Genomic DNA, 20,811 nt, shown 5'->3' on the forward strand with positions numbered 1-20,811 from the left:
ATATATATATATATATATATATATATATATATATATTCTATTTAGTTTATAGAGCTATCTACTTAATAGAATATGTACGTATATAATATTACAAGTGGAGCAAAACAATACATGAAATCAAACATTATCATAAAATAAGTCAGAAAAAAGAATCTACATTTGAAGATACAAAGTATTGCAGGAACAACAAACCTATATGTATAAACTTAAGTTTATATATGTCTAAATTTAATAAAAAAGGTATCTTGGTAGTCTTTTATTTTAGTAATTAACTAGGAGAAAAAAATGAAAGGTGTAGACAATGGAAGTTCAGAAACACTGAACTTATGGGGAGGTTTTAAGTCCTTTTTTCATTTGCAGATTGTACAGCAAAACAAGGAACCGGAGGTATTTCCACAGCCCAAAACTTTGTCAAAAACCAGCCAAGTAAGTGTATGAATTTTCCTTTAGTAAATAAATTACTATTCATGGTAACTTTTTTCTAAGAAAAATATTCTTTGTATCTTGACAACCTGAGTACAAGAACATGGTAATGTTACCATTCTAACTGCTGGTGATGATGCAGGAACTAGAAAGAATATTTTACTCCGCATTCTCAGATTGAGTTTGCATCATAGCAGTTTGGAAAAACCTGTTTCTATATACTAAAATATAAGTAATTGAATAGCAAGCAATAAAGAACACTAATTCCATGATTTACTATTTAAGCTGGTTCTCAACCTTCTTTAGACTCAAGGCACCCTTCATTAGACTGAAAGTCATCCCTTGGAAAATGCCAGTTCTTAGTTTTCATTCACTCTGACTATGGAAAAAAAATACAGCAATTTTTCTGTTCCAAAGAACTCAGAAAGCTCACAACGTCAGTATGTTTTTAATGCTATAAATTCTTATTTGAAATGCTTGGGCTTATCTTGTGAATCATGTTTCCACACCTAACAGTGTTAAACCCTGCAGTCCATTTGAAAGGATCTTAAGGAATCCCAGGGTGTCTTGCCACCCTGGTTGAGAATCACTGATAAAAGTGTGATGATGTCTAGATGCCTCCATCAAAGGACACTTGGCACTGTACAAAAGTGGAAAGTAACAGTCCCTGGTTCCAAACCATTGATATTCTCAACAAGACAAGCATAACACCTGAGTGAGTCAAACGTGGTAAAAAAGTGAAAGATAGGATAAAGTAGGGACCTGGAAGTCAACTCTAGCATACACTAGCTATGAGCACAGTTGGTAGCCAGTCCATTGTAGTGACTACCGTAATTGAAACTTTTGCTTTCATGGATTAAGTATTAAGATTATTAAAATCCCAACAGAAGAGCCTTTGAGCAGGTTAATAATCATATTAACTCAAAGTCAAGTCAACTTTGAGATTCCCATCAGAAAATTATTAGCTGTAACCAAAAAGCAAGGTCAAGCCTTTTAATAGAGTTTACCTCTAATGATTTTTATTTCATTATGTATGTTAAAACATGATTTAAAAGTTGAAAGCACAACTTAATGTAGTCCTCTCTGGAGATCAGTAGCACCCAAACTAATCTGTTAAATCAATATTTAATTGTTAGATATACAAACACCTACACATGATTCACAAGATAAACCTAGAAATTTCCAAAAGAAATCCATAGCGTCAAAATCACTGTGATCCTGTTGTGGCCTTTCTGAATTATTTGCAGCAGAAGAATTGCTGTATTATTTTTCTATAGTCAAGAAATGAATGAAAGTTAAGACCTAACATTTCCCATGGGGTGCCCTTTGTCTAAAAAGATTGAGAATCACCAGCAATAAGGTAGGAAGAGACAGACCAGTTGTATTAAAGGTGGAAGGGGACATTGTATGCATCTGCTGTTCCATGGTAAGCATCCAGTCTCGCACTCTGCAGTAAGTGTAAGTTAAGTGGAAATGTTTTCTTTGTGACAAACTGCTCCACCTTAGTTTCCATTTGTTACAGGATAGGACTGTACATGTGTAATAGTTACAGCAGAATGGATGATGCACAGGAGGCTACCCCTCCCCTTTAACTCAGTATTAAATTATTTTGTCCTTACCCTTAGTGTGCTGATGCTCTAGCATGAGCTGGCCTGAAAGTGTTGTGATTTTTCAAATTTAAACTTTACCGGGAGCTTTCCATACTATATTGTTATTTACCCAAAACAAAACCAAGACAACTTTGAATTTAAAATGACCTCCCCACAATAATTTGAGTTTATATTCTGTCCCAGAATATGAAGTGCATGTTGGCACTGGCCCCAACTGTCTCCAAGCAACAGCAGGGGTGTTGGCTTTACCCCTAGGCTTGGGTCAGAGCCAAAGTCAGAGGTGCAGCAGGTCTCCTGCCACTGCAGTCTTCCCCCAGTGCTCCCTCTGAGCTTCATGTGGCACAACCTCCCCCACCCCTGCACCTTATCTCCTGAACCATCCATCCCCTCTCCTGGTGCCTGAGCCACTTTGAGCTGCCCCGGCTACAGCCATTCAGCAGTGGTGCCAACAGCTCCATCCCTGGTCCAGGCAGGCATCCGCTGCAGCTCCAAGACCAGGCCTGGATTGGAGATGCCTGCCCTGGGCCAATACTCAAATCCAGAATAAGGCTGCTTTCTTCCTCACCCCACTCCACCGTGTTGGATGCCGGAAAAAAACAAACTTATCTTTTGATTTCAAGTAAATACAGTAATATTAATCTTGCAAGTTATAATCCTTTTGAAATGATTTAGCATAGTTTAACTTTTATTTTTAATAGGTTATTTTGAACTTTAAAAAGACACATTTTATTTAGGTATAAAAGCAGTTTATTTTTCACCATTTGTTTACAATGTTTTATCTATAGCTGCTTCATTTCTGTTTTTTATTCTTGGCTGAAACTGACAAAACTTTCAAAAAAAAGTTGGTCACTCAGGAGGCTTAAGCAAGAAAGGACGTTTGTTGAGTATATTCTGATGTGGCTTACAGGGAGTCGAGGGATAATAACCTGAGGTAGTAACTTAATTGTACAGATATAGCAGGGGTTGGCAACATTTTTTGGATTGAGTGCCAAAAACACCCACAACCTTGACTTGTAAGGTGTTGGCATACCAGGGGTGGATGGTAGGGGAGCCACGAGGTGCCTGATACTTGTTGTGGCAGCACAGCCCTGCCATCCATTGTGAAGCACATGTGCCAAGCAAAATGCCTATACATGTCACACTTTACCACATGCTGGGGATTGCCTTCCCCTGAGAGAGAGCCTTTCTGCACCTCTCCCCTTTTATACTTCAGTGGAAGGTTTTATTATTGTGAATTCTTCCTATTAATTTCTCTATAGAAGAAAAATCTATGAGAAGGCTGTGCCTCAACAGGCTCAAAAAAGAAAATAAAAATAATTGAAAGTTACATTTTAAATTGTTATCAGAGTAAAGTAACTAATGAAGATATTAACATATTCTATTAACTCTATTATCCGGTCCTTTAGTTCAAAAGAATACATTCGTTTGTCAGGTCAGCAGATATAGAAAATTTAATCCAAGGCCTCTCTTCTGCATAAGTTTAGGATGAACAGAATAGTTTGAGGAATAACCTCTTGGACACTAAGTTGCCTAGTTGTCAACTTTATCTTCTTATCCTTCCCTCTTCTTTGCAGAGTTAAGAACTGTGGGGGTAGAGACTACAAGAGGAAGAAAGGGCCTCAAAGAAAAGAATTCTCTGAGTTGTCTAATTTCAGCTGTTAAAATTTTAGACTTATAAAAACTAATCAATTTATTTCAGCCAGTTAAGGAATAAGCCACTTTGTTTTATGCACCAAAAGCTTTAAAGCTTTCTGCTTGTATCTGTGTTCATATGCAGTGCATTTCCACAAATATTATGTTTTAAAGGTGTTTGGTATGGTAATGAGCATCCTTAACTCCCACTGTTTGCAAAACTGCTAAGTATCCATTAGGTATCTGATTTCTCCCAGTGCTAGTTGAATCTCTTTTCCCCACCCTTTTGCCATAATATAAAATAGAAAGATTTAATGCATGTTATTTTTTTAAGACTTACTTATATTTTTTTCCAGTTGTACAGTTACCTGCAGTTTCATGTGTTAGAACTATATTGTTTGTAAGATAGAAAGAGCCACAGCACAAACACCACCAGTGAAATGACTCTTCTGGACTCTTAATCTGGTGAACCACTTATTTGCAACCTTACATGCACAAATTGGTATCTAAGGAGTGACGTATGGAGTTTTAGGCATTTTATCCCTCTGTTTGTATTAAATCTTGAATAGTAAACCACAGTACTGTCTATATACACCTGATCTGTAAGAGTATTATAACAACAGTCCTTGCCAAGCACTGAACTGTATTCCTTTTCCTGGCAGGTTGCATCTCCCCAGTTTGTTACAGCTACAACTACAGTGGCACCTTCAATCCTCTTGTCTCCTAGTGTTTTCCAGCAGTCAGCTACAAAATCCACTGAAGTGGAAAATAAAGCCACTCCTCCTTCCCCTCTAACACTTGGCGCAACAGAAATCCAGGCTATGCCACCTACTGTCCTCAGTCGGTCTCAGCTCCAAGAGACATTAATACATCTAATAAAGGTACTGTCAGTATTGCCTCCTTGCTTTTTCTTTGCTTTGGTGTTCTGCAGAAATACTATGAGATCCATGCCCTTGTAACTTCTATTCACTTTGGTAGACACTATTGGACTTCAGCAATCTTGAAAGTTCTGATTACAGGCAACCCTCACTTAATGTGGTTTTTCTTACAGTGGTTTCATTATAACAAACATTTAAAATACCTACCTAGTTTTGCTCAGTGCTGAGCACGTTTCACTATAACGCTCAGTGCGGGCGTGGGAAGAAGAAGTGGCGGCGGTGGCGAGGGAAGTGGTGAGTGGCAGCCAGCGGGAGCCCAGAGACAGTGGTAGCAGGAGGCCGGGGTCCACTCCAGCACATGAGCTTGGAGCCCAGGTCAGTATGGCCTGGGACCACAGGGTCCGCTCAGGCACACGGTGCCTGAGTGGCCAGTGGGTGGGGAGGAGCGGCAGCAGCAGCGAAAAGGTGCTGATGGGGGGCATGAGCGCAAGGCCTGGGCCAGAGGGGCAGCGGGAGCCAGTGCAAACTGAGCCCACAGAGCTCCCCCGCCCCCAAGCCTGCAGTGATCTGTTGGTGGCGGCTTGTCCCTGTACCAGGTGCCCTGGAGGGAGCCCCTTCTAGGCAAAGCAGGGCAACTTATCCCGCACCAGAGCCCCAACACAGGCCCCATGGATGGGGTGACTGGGGCCGTGCACAGATGCACTGGTGGCCGGCAGGTGCGGGCCAGCGGGAGCCATTGCAGCAGGGGAACATTGAGGGTGGGAGGTGCTAATGCCTTCCCTGGCAGAGCCGGTGTGGTGCCTTGCCGGGAGCGGCCTGGCCAGGGCCGGCAGCAATGCAGGGCCTGGGCTGGCAGGGCCCAGAGTGTGGCTACAGGAGTGTGGGGTCTGGGTCAGCGGGTGGTGCAGAACCAGTTATCTTTTATTTACACTAAATCCTATAGGGAAATGGGTTCCACTTAATGCTGTTTCACTTAGTGCTCGGTTTTTGCGAGAACCAATTAGGAGCACTAAGTGGGGGTTGCCTGTATTTAGTACAGACACCAGTTATAGTCGAGCTGTCTTTCTTTTCAGCATGACATTATTTCCTTTTCTGTAGTAAGGAAGGGGGATGGAAGGGAGATCTGCATTGGGCTTTCTTTCCATTCTATATAAAATCTGTAGAAAATGTGTTAATTCCAAGCTATATTAACTTTCTTGTGGACCTTAAACTTCTCATGCTAGGGTAAATTGCCAGGGTATCTTTGGGACAAACTATCTTTGACAGCCAATAGATTTGCTTGGTCATGAAGCCAAGAAGAGCAGAAAGAAGCTAGAGCTCCTGTTGCACAAATAACTTTAGCCTAGCAAATCCCAGGGCATCCACAGAGTTTGGGAGGGAGATACAATACATTGTAGCTAGAAGTGCACTGATGCATTGGTCTGCTTTCAGATCAGCATAGATACAAAGAAAATTGACTATCAGAAATCAGCCTGATGTGGCCAATAATTTGGCCAATAAATGCCCGTGCCTGTGCACAGCCACAGCACAGCACGCAGGCAGTGAGTAGAGCCTGGCAGCTTGGAGAGCTGCCTGCAGCTGGTAATTCGGTTGTGGTGAATGGGGAAGGGGCAGAAAAGGGTGTTGGGGGTAGCAGATCAATGCCCCCCCCCCCCCGGCAGTGAAGGAGCAGTGGGGTTGGAGTAGGCACTGCCTAGCTAGGGTGGGGCAGGGGTGGGATACAGCCGCGGCTTTTCTGGGGGGTGCGGGGAGTGGGGTGGCAGCTCCTGCTGCTGCACAGCACTGATCTAGGAGTAACTCATCTGCTCATCCAGCGGCTCCCACCGCCACTGCTAGTCTGAAAGGGCAGGGTGGGGCATGTACCCCTGGATTTGCATGGGGCAGACTACAGCTGGACTCAGGGGCCACTTGGAGAGGGCACCAGCAGCACTGGAAGCACATGGCCACAGCCCACCCAGCCCTCCCTGTGCAGATCCGGGGCCACCCCCTCCCCCATGCCTTCCTGGATGAGTGGCAGGAGCAGCAATAGGAGCCGCTGGATGAGCAGATGAGCCGCTTATGGACCAGCGGTGCGCAGCAGCAGGAACCGCCTCCCCGCACCCCCGGACAAGCCATACTTGCCTCGCCGCGGCAGGGCAGCACCTGCCCCAGCCCCAATGCTCCCTCACCACGGGAAACATTGATCTGCTCCCCGCCCATTCCCTTTCCCTCCCCTTCCAACACAACAGACTTATCAGCTGCACGCAGCTGTATCAGAAATCAAATCGATATTAGCCAATATGCCTCCTTAATAACCAGCTATCCATATCGGCCCCCAAAGTCTCTATCAGTGCCCTCCTAATTGTAGAATATTTGTTGTTCCAGCAGCAAGTCTCATGTAGAGGGAAGTAACATGGGGCGGGATTTTGCCTACAGAAGTTGAAAAATCCTTGTGAATTCCACGTATATTGGGACTAAAGCCCAATTTTGGAAGAAAACAGACAATATCGCCCCCTGCCCCTCCCACTGCCCCTCCTCTGAATCATGAAAAACCTGCAAGCTGGGCTCCACTGTCAACACTCTTTATCTTCATCAGAGGCATTTTGCAATTATTTCTGCCCTGTGATCTTAAGAACACTCAAAAGTGTTCCTACTCAAATGTTAGTTCTCACTCTCACTGTGTGGAGTTACATATTTGTTCCCCCATTGGGGGCATTGCTTCTGATTGACCGTCTTCTTCCCACTTTACATACATGGGTACTGTAAACATTGATCAAAATTTGGCATTGCTTTCAGTAGGACTCAACGATCCCAGTGGAATGTAGAGGGGCAAAGAGTAACTACTGCAGAGGGAAAAGCAGAATATTTTCTCTTTGTGCTTATTGGGGTTTTTTTGTTTGTGTGTTTGTTTTTTGGTGTCTGCTTAGATGTGTTGCCAGGTGAAGCATTTGGATCCAAGGCAACTAGAGTAGCTTTTAAGTACTGCATACAGTTCAGGTTGTCTAGTTTACCACTAAAAATAATGATCTAGGATTTTATACAGAAGTATACACGGTGGATTATTTCTAGACTGATTTAAGAGGTATGTGACTGCAGAAATTCTTATCTATGATGTCAGGACCATTTGAAATATATGTACAGGGTTGCCATGGCCTCACCTCTCACTGTCCCAGTCTGTCTGTAGATTGCCCTTGTGCAGCCATTCTGCCTTACACCCCCAGCTCTCATCTTAGGGTGTCTTATGTGGAATTAAATAATAAAAAGATAGCATTACTTGTGTGTGTTTCTAGCTAATGTACTGCCTATGCTTTTCCTTCTGCAGAATGATTCCAGTTTTCTCACCACTATTCATGATGTCTACTTGCAAGTCCTGACCAAGAATACTGACATTAATCTATAATTGAAATTAGTTCAATTCCACTGACAACACATCTGCTTCAGAAACAATTATGCCTCATCTATAAAACTAATATTTTTTTAAAAAGAATATTTAGTTTTCAGTGTCTTGAATTTGAGCCTCTTGGGAAAGACTATTCCTTAAAAATACTTCTAAAAGTAATGTTCTCAGAAGTGATCTAGGTTTCACTGTGATCATCACCAGCAAACCTTTGTTCTTTGGAAACATTGGGTAGTTGCAAATGAGCTTTCATTAGCATTAAGTGAGTGTGCAGATGTTTGAGTCACTGTCATTTCTAACTGTTTTCATTTTTAAGAGATAACGGGGAACAGTGCTATTTTTCAGCTATCAAGTGTATACCACACTTTGCAGACACGAGCAAATTGAGTTGCAAACCCCACTTCTATTTTTAAGGGCTGCATAAAGGCTGAAGCAGGTAATTTGTTATGATGAATTGGCTATGGAAAGATGAGTGCACAGGAAAAGGTACTGTGCTCAGGCTTCAAGAGAGCTGCTGTTGGAGCTAAACATTTGATGTGCAGGTTAAAAAAGATCTTTTGCCTGTTCCTGAGTAACCAGAAGCCTCTACCCAACACACATCCATTTATTTTGTAAGTGTGTATGTTTAACTCTTTTCAGCATCTATGGCAATATGCCGGTTCCTCATTAAGTTATACCTGGTTGCTCTACAAAGGCAGAATCTAAGCATGCAAAATCTTAGGAAGGGGCAGTTGAATCTTCTTTTAAGTATCAGTTTAATTGTGGCATTTGGATTCTAGTTGTTACAGTTTTTAAAAATATATTTGGAGGAGAGTACCCTATAAGCCTGTTGTTTCCCTGTTATGTGGAGTTCAATATGGATTTTTGGAACGCATTGTTTCCCTTTAGCCAAGGATGGACCAATACCATAGTTGAGTTTCATTCCTCAATTGTGTTGGTACTATAATGTTGAAAACTATGCAGATGGGGAAGAAATGTGAACTGTTCCCTTCTCTTCCACCCCCTCAGACTTTTTCATGCTTGTCACACAGCATTTATTTAAAAAAGTGATGCTTCTTATATATGGTTTAATGTTTCAGTATTTACTAGTGTAAGACTCTAACTACTACTTCACATTTCCCCATGTAGAGTTATACTAATCCTTAATGATATTTTGCTATGCTGCTATTGGTCTATCCATGACTTAAATTTATTTCTATATGGCATGCAAACGTAGTTGATAATACTTAAATGTAGATCTCAATTTATTCCAGCAATAGTCATTTTAAAGGATCTTTTTGAGTAGCAAGGTCTTGGTTTATATGGTAAAGGATAATTTGTAGTAAATATAACCAGTTAAGATGCGCTGCTTATTTTTTCAAGCACTATTGAAATGAAGAAGAAAGAACAAATTTCATTTGGCTCTACAAAACAGAATCTACTAAGGATGAGTTATAATAATGTGACAGTCAAAATGCAGGGTCGTTTCATTGGAAATGATGAAATAAGCTTTAATTGTAAATCGATTACAGATCAGTGTGTTTCTCAGTCATAACAAAAAGTATGAGTTTTTATGCATCTAATGTCTCTTAGTATAGACTTTGGTTTTTGAGTGAAAGTGGTTTTTTTTTTGGTTTTTTTTTCCTGCAAAATCTGCCTTCTAAAAAGCTCTTTAACAGCCATTGGGATTCAGTATTTCCAGGTGAAAATATATAGTATTTTATGTTAGAAAAATATGCAGAATTCAGGGAAATGTGTTAGCAATCGTGCAAGTTTACCAAGAAATGTATTGGCTTTAATGGTAGAATTTTAATTCAGCAATAGACTTTCTGAACCTTGCTAAGGAATAAGGGAGCTTTCTTAATCAGATACTGCACAAATCACAAAAATATGCTTCATTTATCTAACCTACAGACCTAATGCAAGTCAAATTTGAGGTCCCCTTAGAAAGAGAGAGAACGGGGGGGAAAAAGGCCAAATCAGAGAGCAGTTCTCTTGGATATAGTTCTAGCCTAAACCAAATGTTACACTTGGTTTTCTCCAGCTTTAACAGACTGAGTCAGTATATTCTTGATTTTTTTTTTATAAGGATTTTTAGTACCTTGAAAAGGAGGTTGAATTAAAGGAGATGTTCCCTAGTGTAGAGAGGAGATGGGGAACTACTGTAATCATACCAACCTTTCAGATATGTTACAACTAAATACCGTCACATTCTTCAAGTAATATCCAAAATGTCAAAATGATGGGACAGTTGAGGAGTTCCTTCATACCATTGTACTGCAATATGGAGTACAAGTCCTGGACAGCTGACAAAGGGAATACTGTTTTAAATAGCATCATTACAACAAGTTACTCTCTAAAGCCCAAACTGTCCATGTTTCTATTAAATGTGTTTTGCATTATAACTGTCCAGAAACCTCAGCAAGCAGTAGGCAGATTCAATTTTTTTTTTCTTGTAGTGTAGTAGTGCCAAAAAGTATGTTCTTCCCAGCTTGCAAACAAACTTCATTAGGTGTAAAATGAAATAACTTTAGGTAACATTATAACTGATTTCTGTTCATGTCCTTTTTTTTTCTGCACCTTTATTCCCCCCTCCACAGATGTAGCAGACACTGGGAGGGGTGTTCTGTAATAAAACATAGCATGGTTATCCCCTGCAGTATATGCAAAGTGCCAGAATAGTGCTCTTTGTAATACATAAATGTTTAACAGATTTAACCTCTTCAAGGAGAAATTGCTTTGTAAAACAAAAGTTCAACTGCAGCATAAAACATGAGATATTTTAAAATGTGGAAGTTATTTGACAGTTCTACTTTTGTCGTTTTTTAACCTTTTGTAATAATGTAGAATTAATTAGCTTGTCTCTTTGTGAAGAGATTGATTCATGTTAGATGCATGTAGTAATAGCTAATGCATATAGCTAGTTACCAAGGGTCACCACAGCAACTGAACATGACCATTTAAAGTGACTTTTATTGTGGTAAAGCTGCCAGTAAATTGGATTTTACTCATTAGTTTTGAGAGTTCATAGTTTACTTCCAGAATGAATTTTACTGTCTCAGCATGTTTCTTTGACCAGTGTTCAGTTACTTGGAAAATTACAATTTACTAATCACAGATTATTTTTAAAATTATAACTGCTTTATTATTCACAAAATTAAGATAGTTTCTCAGTTCTGTAGTTGTATTATTAACATAATGGCAGTTATAATCTCCGAAGATGTATGAAAGGTGCCTACTAGCTATTAATTTGGGGGCAGTATATCTTGTCAAATTACACAAGATTTGCAAAACAGTTGAGGCAGAGTTTAACATTTAAAGTAATTGATTTCTAGTTTCATATAACAAATGCTTAATTCTCCAGATATTGATATTTTAATATTATATTTGAATGCTTGCTGTTGGACCCATTTCATTTCGCCCATATTTTGGTTTGGCCTACTTAAGTACCTTCTTGGAAACAATGCCCTGTGTAGTCCGGATGTAATTACTGAGAAACTTTTAAAAGCTAATAATTAATTTGGAACATTATTTTTAAAAATATTTTAGAGAAATCAGCCACTTTTTGCCAGTTATTGAGTTGCTTCTTGCTAACAACATATCTTAACAGGAGGAATGTGTGCAATATATTTCACCTTAGTGTTGTCTGACATCATTGTGAAAATGTTAAGATGCAATATCTTCCTTCCACTTTAAATTGGAAAAAAATGCAATATCTTTCTCTGGTGGTCTATTTTTTTTAATCTATTCACTGGGCACATGGCTTTTTTGTATTTTTTTTTTTTAATGTACAGTATGCATTTTTTAACAGTGTCTCATTTTTTAACACTTTTTTCAGATGCACCAGTTACTACCCATTTGCATGTTCTTTCAGTGTGAAGAGCTTAAGACATTGGTATTTTTTAATAGTCATTCCTTGAAACTTACGTGAACAATATTTTAGAAATCCAGTAAAAGTAGATACTGCATCATTAACATTTCAATATGTTATGGACTTTATATCATCTATGTATGTTTGCAAATATTAAGTTATTGCATAAATGTTTAAGAATGAACATTTTTCATCCAAAATTTTGTATGTTTGCAAATATATTTTTGTAATAAAATTTCAAAAACAAATGTTTCAGCACCTCCTAAAATCTTCCACTCTTTGCTTTCATTTGTAGTGGCAGGAATTTGCTGAGTGTAAACTCAAAAAGTATACCTGGAGTAAGAATCTTGCAGTTTGGAGCCTTCATGAAATCTTTGTGTTGCAAAATGAACCTAGTGGCACAAAGTGGAACCCACAAAAAGTTATAAGAAGAGAATATGTGGATGCTTAGAAGACAGCAGAACCTGAGCATTTAGCATCTCTTTTTCTTGCTAATGTTACTTATCCTACTTAATGTCTTAAATTTGTATTTAGAGTCTGATGAATCAACCAATGCTCTTCATTTCTGAAAATCTGCAAGGTCACTATTGCAAATCCTGCTGCACTAGTTTCAATTGGCTTGGATCCCAGTCTTTAATTTTTGTAATACTCTTCTCATCTAAACTGATGGATGTTGTGTGACCAAATACTAGTCTTAGCTAAATGTGGACTTGGCAATTGTGTGAATTAATCCAGTTGCCGTTTGCTATATATTAATTAAGATTATTCTATGCCAGTGGTGCCCAACTTTTCACGTTGTTAACTGATGGGCCCAATCCAGCTGCAGAGGGTTGCACAGACTGACCTTGATCCATCTGCTTGGGACAAAGGTAGGGTAGAGTAGGCCTAATCTGGGCGTACATGTGAGGGGGCGCAACCTGGTTGCAGTCCTAATCCAAACACACTGGGCAAGACAGCTCTGATGCAGACTCGTGATGGGGTGGGAAATGAAGCAGCTCTGGTCTGGAGGTGCAGGGGAGGGTATGGCAGTCCTGATCTGGATGCATGGTGGGAAGGGGAGAACACAAGCCTAACCCCAGTCTGGATGTGTTGGGGGTAGAGTGGAGTGGTTCTGATCCAGACATGAAAATGGGTGAAGAGAGGGACCTGGGGAGCAGCCCAGCCCAGGCTGAACTGGACTGGCAGGCATTGGTGGGCCTGGACCTAATCCCACTTCATGGCAATCGCCCAGACAAAGCTAGATCCAGCCACATGGAGCTTCCATGGCTCCCTGCTGCCAAGTTTTCCAACCCATTGGAGAGCCCTGCAGGCCAGATGTAATGACTCCACAGGATAGATTTGACCAGCAGGCTGGAGGTTGAGCCACTCCTCTATAGTATTTGCGCCAGCAAGTTCCTCTCCAATTGCCTTTCCTTGCAGACTTCTAGAAGGCAAGAGTGATCATTTCTGTGGAATAGCCATGGAAACAAAATAGCAACAGACAAGGTCTGAATTCTGGCTTTGCTTGCCACACTGAATTTGTGCATGCTACTGCCATTGTGGAAGAGGATGGAAAACTAAGAACACTGGGGTTTTTTGGTTGGGGTCTTTTTTACTTGAAGAGTAAAAAACTTTACTGTTTTCACTGAATTTCATACGTCGTTTAGAGATGGTTAGTCAGTATATAACTATAAAGACTTGATCCAGTCTTTTAAAGACTTGATCCCTTGCTTAACTAGAGTCCTGAGTGAGGGGGAGTTCACTTGAGGGTTGCCTGGAAACTTTTACCTTTCTTCATGTTAGCTTTATAAGAGGAAGCAGAAAAAAGGGAACCTTTTGGGACCAAGGAGCAGTGAACAAGCTAGCTTACAGGGGAGTCTGCTAGGGAAGGTCTCCTCAGAGAGGCAACAGATTAAGACTTGCAGAGAAATGGCTGAAGGACGTCACAATGCCAGGGACACTGCTAGTTCTTCCTCTGCTTACATTTGTGAGGCATCTGTCCAGGCAGGATGGCTCACCATCAAGGCTTCCACCCAGGTCCTGGCTTCACACTGTGGATGCAAGCAAAGGCTCCAAAGCGTCCTCCACTGTGAAGACTTCATTGATTCAGTGCTGAAGGAGACCTCTAGGACTGTGGAGAAAGGACTGCCACAGGCAGTGCTAGAGGAGGAAAGAGAATGTGGGCTCCCAGGAAGGTGGAAACTGGAAACTTGTGACCTCTGACAGCAAGCAGAGGCCTTTATCTCCAGCTGCAGTGGTTTGCCTGAAGAACAGATATGGAGACCTAGCAACAGAGCACTTTCTGTTGGTGGAAGAGACCTTGCCAGGCCTCGTGAAAGTTGGGAGGATCAAGACCACTGCCATCAAGAGGAAGTGACATGGTGGTGATTGGAGACTCCTCCCTTCTGTGGGGAGACAGGTATCCATCTGCTGGCCTGCTGTTTTGTCCAGTGCCCAGGTCTGAGATGTCATGGAAGGATTACTGAGACTTATTTGGCCCTTTGGCTACTACTTCATGCTGCTCATCCTTGTGGGCACAGTGATACTGCCAGGAGTGACCCTAAGCAGATCAAAAGTAAGTAGAGGGCTTTGGGTGCAAGGGTGAAGGGCACAGGGGCTCAGGTGGTGTTCTCAATCTTTCTGGTCAGGGGGAAGGGCCTGGGCCAGAGTGGATGCATCCTGCAGATCAGTATATGGCTGTGTAGATGGCATCACCGTTAGGGCTTTGGCTTCTTCAACCGTGGCATGTTTTTCCAAGAAGGATCACTAGAAAAAGATGGGATCCACCTGACCAAGAGAAGGAAGAGTATCTTTACCGACGGGCTCGCTAACCTAGTGAGAAGTGCTTTAGAGTCTGTTGTTAGGGAAGAGGAAAGCCTTGAGGTAAGTGGGGAAGTGGGTGACCTGGATGAAGCACAAGCAGGAGGGGGCAACAAGGGAGGCATTGTACTTCCTGAGAAAGTAGTGCAATCATCTAGTTACCTCAGATAGCTATATATGAATGCTTGGAGCTTGGAAAACAAGCAGGAGGAATTGGAAGTTCTCAGACAAGACAGTTCCAAACTATTATGTGATTGGTATAAGAAAGACTTGGTGCGATAGCTCATATGACTAGAGCATTGTCATAGATGTGGTTATAGATGGGTATTAACTGTTCAGGAAGGACAGGCAGGGGAGAAGAGCAGAAGGAGTTGCACTTGATGTAAAAGCAGTGTATGACTGCTCAGAGCTCCAGTATGAAATGTAGGATAGGCCTGTTGGAAGCCTTTGGTTTGGGTTGGAGGGGAGAGCAACAAAGGTGATATGGTGGATGTGTGTCTGTTGTAGACCACCAGACTGGGAGGATGAGGTTTTCTTCAAACAACTAGTGCACGTTTCCTGATCACAGGCTGTGGTTCTCATGGGGGCTTCAATCACCCTGACATCTGCTGAGAGGGCAATACATCAGTGCAAGTCAATTCAGGAAGTTTTTGGAGAGCATTAGAAACAACTTCCAGGTGCAAGTGTTGGAGAAGCCAAATAGGATCTGTGCTCTTCTTGACCTGATGACCAAAAAGGGAAGAATTGGTGGGGAATGTAGTAGTGGATGGCAACTTGAGCAGCAGCACCCAAGAGATTGAGTTCATGATCCTTAGAAAAGGAAGGAAGAAGACCTGCAGTAAGGACTATGGACTTCAGAAAAGTAGATTTTGACTCCCTCAGGAACTGATGGGCAGGATCCCCTGGGAGGCCAATCCGAGGAGAAAAGGAGTCCAGGAGAGCTGGTTGTTTTCTAAAGAAACGTTACTGAGGGCACAAGAATTGAACTATCCCAATATGTGGAAAGACTAGCAAGTATGGTAGAAGACCAGCTTGGCTTAGCAAGGAGCTCTTCAGTGAGTTAAAACACAACAAGGACAGTAAGTTTAAACTAGGACAAACAACTAGGTAAGAGTATAAGAGTATTGCTTGGACATGCAGGTATGAAATCAGGAAGGCCAAAGAGTAATTGGAGTTGCAACTAGCAAGGATGTGGAAGGTAACAGGAAGGGTTTCTACAAACATGTCAGCAACAAAAAGAAGATCAGGAAAAGTGCAGGTCCCTTATTGAATAGGGTAGGCAACCTTGTCGCAAGTGATGCAGAAAAGGCTAAAGTACTTGATGCCTTTTTTACCTCAGTCTTCACAGGCATGGTGAACTCCCAGACTACACCATGTGGCAGCACAGTTTGAGGAGAAGGTGACAAGCCATCAGTGGTGAAAAAGCAGGTTAAGGACTATCTAGAAAAGCTGGACATGTACAAATTCATACGGCTGGACACAGTGTATACCCGAGGGTGCTAAGGGAGTTGGCCAATGTGATTGCAGAGCCGGTAGCCATTATTTTTGAAAACTCAGTTTGGCAATTGGGAGAAGTCTTGAGTGATTGGAAAAGGGCAAATGTAGTGTCCATCTTTAAGAAAGGGAAAAAGGAGGATCCAGAGAACTACATAGAGGTCAGCCTCACCCAAGTCTCTGGAAAAATGATGGACTAGGTCCTTAAGGAATCCATTTCTAAGCACTTGGAGGAGCGGAAGATGATTAAGAACAGTCAGCATGGATTTGCCAAAGGCAAATCATGCCTCACCAACCTGATTGCCTTCTATGATGAGATGACTGGCTCTGTGGATGTGGGAAGAGCACTGGACATGATATACCTTGACTTTAGCAAGGCTCTTGATACGGTCTCCCAAAATAGTCTCACGAGCAAGCTAAGGAAGTATGGGTTGGGTGAATGGACTGTAAGATGCAGATGACACCAAGCTGTGGGGAAGAATAGTAGGTACACTGAAGGAGGGTAGGACTAGGATTCAGAGAGACTTTTGACATATTGGAAGATTGGACCCAAAGAAATCTCACGTGTGTCAATAAGGAGAAGTGCAAAGTCCTGCACTTCAGACAAAACTCCCATTCACCACTACAGGCTGGGGACCAACTGCCTAAGCAGCAGCTCTATAAAAAAAGGCATGAGGGTTACAGTGGATATGATGTGTATATATACTGAGCCAACAGTTTACCCTTGTTGCCAAGATGGCTAACAGCATGCTGGGTTGCATTACCAGGAATGTTGCCAGCACATCAAGGGAAGTGATTATTCTCCTCTATTTGGCTCTGTAGAAGCTATATCTGGAGCACTGTGTCCAGTTTTGGGCCCCCACTACAGAAACGTTATAGACAAATTGGAGAGAATCCAGTGGAGAGCAATGGAAATGGTTAGGAGGCTGGGACACATGACTTCTAAGAAGCTGAGAGAACTGGGCTTATTTAGTCTAGAGAAAAGAAGACTGAGAGAGGTTTTCATCAGCCTTCAACTGTGTGAAGGGTGGTTCCAAAGAGGATGGACCTAGACTGTTCTCAGTGCTGACAGATGAGAGAACAAGGAGCAATGGTCTCAAGTTGCAGCAAGGAAGTTTAGGTTAGCTATGAGTAACAACTTTCTTATGAGGAAAATGGTAAAGCACTGGAACAGGTTACCCAGAGAGGTTGTAGAATCTTCACCCTTGGAAGTTTTAAGACCTGACTAGACAGAGCATTGACTGAGATGATCTAGTTGGGGATGGGCCTGCCTTGAGCAGGGGGTTTGACTAGATGACCTCCTGAAGTCACAGATCTTCCAACCTTAATTATCTGTGATTCTATGATTATGCTTCATAGTGTACAAAATAGTTGAATTGTGCTAGAGCAGGCCAATGCACTTGTCTTCTCAGCTGCAAATGACCTCAGTGATTTAACTGCATTGTTTAATGCTGCTGAAATGGATTTTCCCCCCTTTTATTTCCATTTGTGCATTTAAAAAATTATATATAAATATAATTTGGTATAACCATTTGTAGAGGTCCACCCATATATTAATGCCTTATCAGAATGGCAATGATAAAATGAAAATTAACATTATTGACTATCGGCTTTCTTTGGCTGATGTAGCCAATAATGTACTGATAAATATACTGTGGCTTCTGACCAGGGACCTGGATGCCATGTGCATGCACGCAGCTGCAGCATGGACATGGCCAGGAATGCAGCCAGGCAGTGTGGACAGCAGCGCCCTGCAGGTAAGTCTGTGGAGGGGAAGTGGCATGGGGGAGGGAAGGGGCGGCAGACTGAGGCCTCCATGGTGAGGGAGGGAGTGGGGCAGGGTTCTGGGAGTGCTGCCCATCCAGGGCAGTGCATGGGACCCTGGGGCTGGAGTGGAGAGTGGGATGGAGCTATAGGCAACTCATCCAGGAGGTTCAGGGATTGGGGGAAGAAGCTCCCTGCTGCTGCACACACCCCTGGGGGAGGCATATGGGACATGTGCCCCCCCCAGATTTGTGTATGGGGCGAGGAGGGCTCTAAGCTACCTGCTGTGGGCTTAGGAGAGGGGATACCTCTCCAAGGATTGTTACCTTGTTGTGGTGGAGAGGCTTGCCATGTTCCAATGACCCTGAGAGCGATGCCGTCTGGAGCTCGTGCTCCTGGTAGGGCCACCTATAGCAGTAAGGTCAAGGTTCCAGACAAAGAATGATCCAAAAAGTCCTCAATGGTGGAGCAGGTGGAGGAAGGCTGTGGCCCCAACGGCTGTGAAGGTGGAAGAAGGCTGCAATGGAGAAGTAGCCCCTTTAGGATACCCTCTGCTCACCCCAATGGGGAGGGGGCTAGAAAGGGTGCCCCAAAAATAGGTTGTCCTATCTCTCCTGGCTGGGAAGCTGCACCCAGCGGGATCATCATTCCTGCAGTCAAAATTCTAAAAAAGCTAAACTTCGGAGTCTGAAATGTAAGAGCACTCATCGGCAACCCAAAGAGCAATTGCCCAGAAAAACTAATTGCCATTGTGGCTCAGGAGTTAGCGAGGCATATCATCGTCATTGCTGCTCTCAGCAAACCCGGCCCGCTGGGAAGGGACAATTGAGGAAGGTCAGTGGAGGGTACACCTTCTTCTGGAAAGGGAAACCAGATCGCGACCCCCATATCCATGCAGTCAGTATCACCATCAGGAACAAAATTGCTGACTTGCTCCCCGAACTCCCTTTGGGTGTCAATGAAAGGTTGATGACCCTTCGCTTGCACCTCAGCTGAAACCAACACGCCACTGTCATCAGCACATATGCTCCAACTCTGTATTCTGATGAGAAAGTCAAGGAAAGGTTCTACTCTAATCTCAACAATGCCCTTGCCTCCATCCCCAGGGACAACAAGGTCATTTTCCTGGGAGACTTCAACACCCAGACTGGACATGACCATGACATCTGGAGTAGAACTATTGACAATAATGGCATGGGGAAGGCAAATGCCAATGGTATCCTGCTCCTGACCAAAGGCACCCAACCCAGCCTGATCTTGACAAACACCATCTTCCGCTAGAAAAACTGGCTAAAGATCACATGGAGGCATCTGAGGGTGGAGCACTGGCACCTCTTGGGCTACATCATCATCTGAGGTAGAGACCTGAGGGACGTGTTCATCACGAGGGCCATGAAGGGATCTGAAGACTGCTGGATGGACCACCAACTTGTGCACTTGGTGATGAACATCCACCTGGCACCAAGATACTGAAAGACCCAGGAGGCCTCCCAGAGACGGTTGAATGTCGCAGCTCTGAAGGACCCTGGACAGGAGTGGGAGCAGTTCCAGGCCCAGTTGTATAGTGCACTGGAGCAAGTCCCTACTGCTGATGACATCTCCATCCAGGCACACTGGGAGCATCTCAAGTCCGCTGTCCAAGACGCCTGCACCCAGACTATTGGGCACGAGGACTGGTTCGATGCCAATGACACTCAGATTTGCAATCTCAAGCAGAAGCATGCAGCCTTCATCGCCTGGCAAACCCATCCCTGAACTTGGCGAAAGACAGCAGTGAAGGCTGAGGTCCAGCAATGCATCCACGACATGAAGAACAACTGGTGGGTGGAGAAGGAGCGTGTGATCCAGGGCTACACCGACCAGCATGACGTGTAACTTTTTCCAGGCTAGCAAGGCAACCTATGGACCCTGCTCCATTGGACAAAACCCCCTCCGATCACAGGACGGCTTCCGGCTCCTCAAGGATGATTATGCCATCCATCTGTGTTGGAAGGAGCATTTTGAACTCCTCCCTAACTGGGAGTCTGCTATATTGAAGGAGACCCTCCAAGCTATCCTACAGTGCTCTGTGGTGGATTCTCTTCACAATCCACCAACCATCGGAGAGCTGAAATGGGCCATCCAACAGATGAAAACTAACAAAGCCTGCAGACCAGATTGTATACCTGCAGAGGTCTACCATGCTGATGGCTTCCGGCTTGCATCACAACTCCGTCCCAAAGGCGGAGGATAAGCTGGTGAAGAGGACATCTCTGGGGATCTCAAGAATACAGCCATTGTGACCATCTACAAAAAGGGGTCAAATCTGACTCTGGGAACTACAGGGGGATTTTCCTGTAGTTCCTGGCCACATTCTCCTGAACCGCCTTCATCCTGTTGCTGAGGAGATCCTTCCGGAAACACAGTGCGGCTTCTGACCATCCCAGAGCACTGCAGACATGGCTTTCATTGCCAGGCAGGTCCAAGAAAAATGTTGGGAGCAAAATCAAGAACTGTTCCTCACCTTCATTGACCTGACCAAGGCATTGGATTCCTTAAATCGTGAAGCTCTGTGGAACATCCTCCGACACCTTGGCTGCCCACTGAAGTTTGTTACTATGCTGAGACTCCTGCATGATAATACAACTACCACTGTTCTGAGTGGACGCTCTGAAACCAACGCCTTCCACATCCGGACTGGGGTCAAACAAGGTTGTGTGATCACCCTCACCCTGCTCACCATCTACCTGACCATCAGCATTCACCTCATCAGAGATGATTATGTACTATCTAATGTCAGTATCGACTGGACAGGAAGCTTTTCAATCTTGGGTGCTTACAGGCAAAAACCAAACTCACCACCAAGGACATCCATGACCTTCAGTTTGCAGACGATTGCTGCATGATGGCTCACTCTGCACAGGATGTGCAAGCGACCCTAGATCTCTTCAATGCTTTGTATAAGAGCCTTAAACATCTCCAAGACAATGCTTCTTCACCGCTCCG

At 43.2% G+C, this 20,811-nt stretch overlaps 1 protein-coding gene across 2 annotated transcripts in view; it reads left to right on the top strand.

Annotated features, from left to right (window-relative positions):
* DCP1A (decapping mRNA 1A) overlaps nt 1-11,848 on the top strand; it is a 78,094-nt gene extending 66,246 nt beyond the window's left edge. For both annotated transcript variants that reach the window (XM_019505014.1, XM_019505013.1), the window contains 3 exons: nt 361-426; nt 4,328-4,546; nt 7,845-11,848. In XM_019505014.1, coding sequence (XP_019360559.1) covers nt 361-426; nt 4,328-4,546; nt 7,845-7,922 — 363 coding nt within the window. In that variant the 3' untranslated portion in view covers nt 7,923-11,848. The remainder of the gene's footprint in view (nt 1-360; nt 427-4,327; nt 4,547-7,844) is intronic.
* Nucleotides 11,849-20,811: the final 8,963 nt, after the last annotated feature.

This window comes from Gavialis gangeticus, unplaced genomic scaffold, assembly GCF_001723915.1.
Source record: "Gavialis gangeticus isolate Ggan-Ray unplaced genomic scaffold, GavGan_comp1, whole genome shotgun sequence".
NCBI lineage: Eukaryota > Metazoa > Chordata > Crocodylia > Gavialidae > Gavialis > Gavialis gangeticus.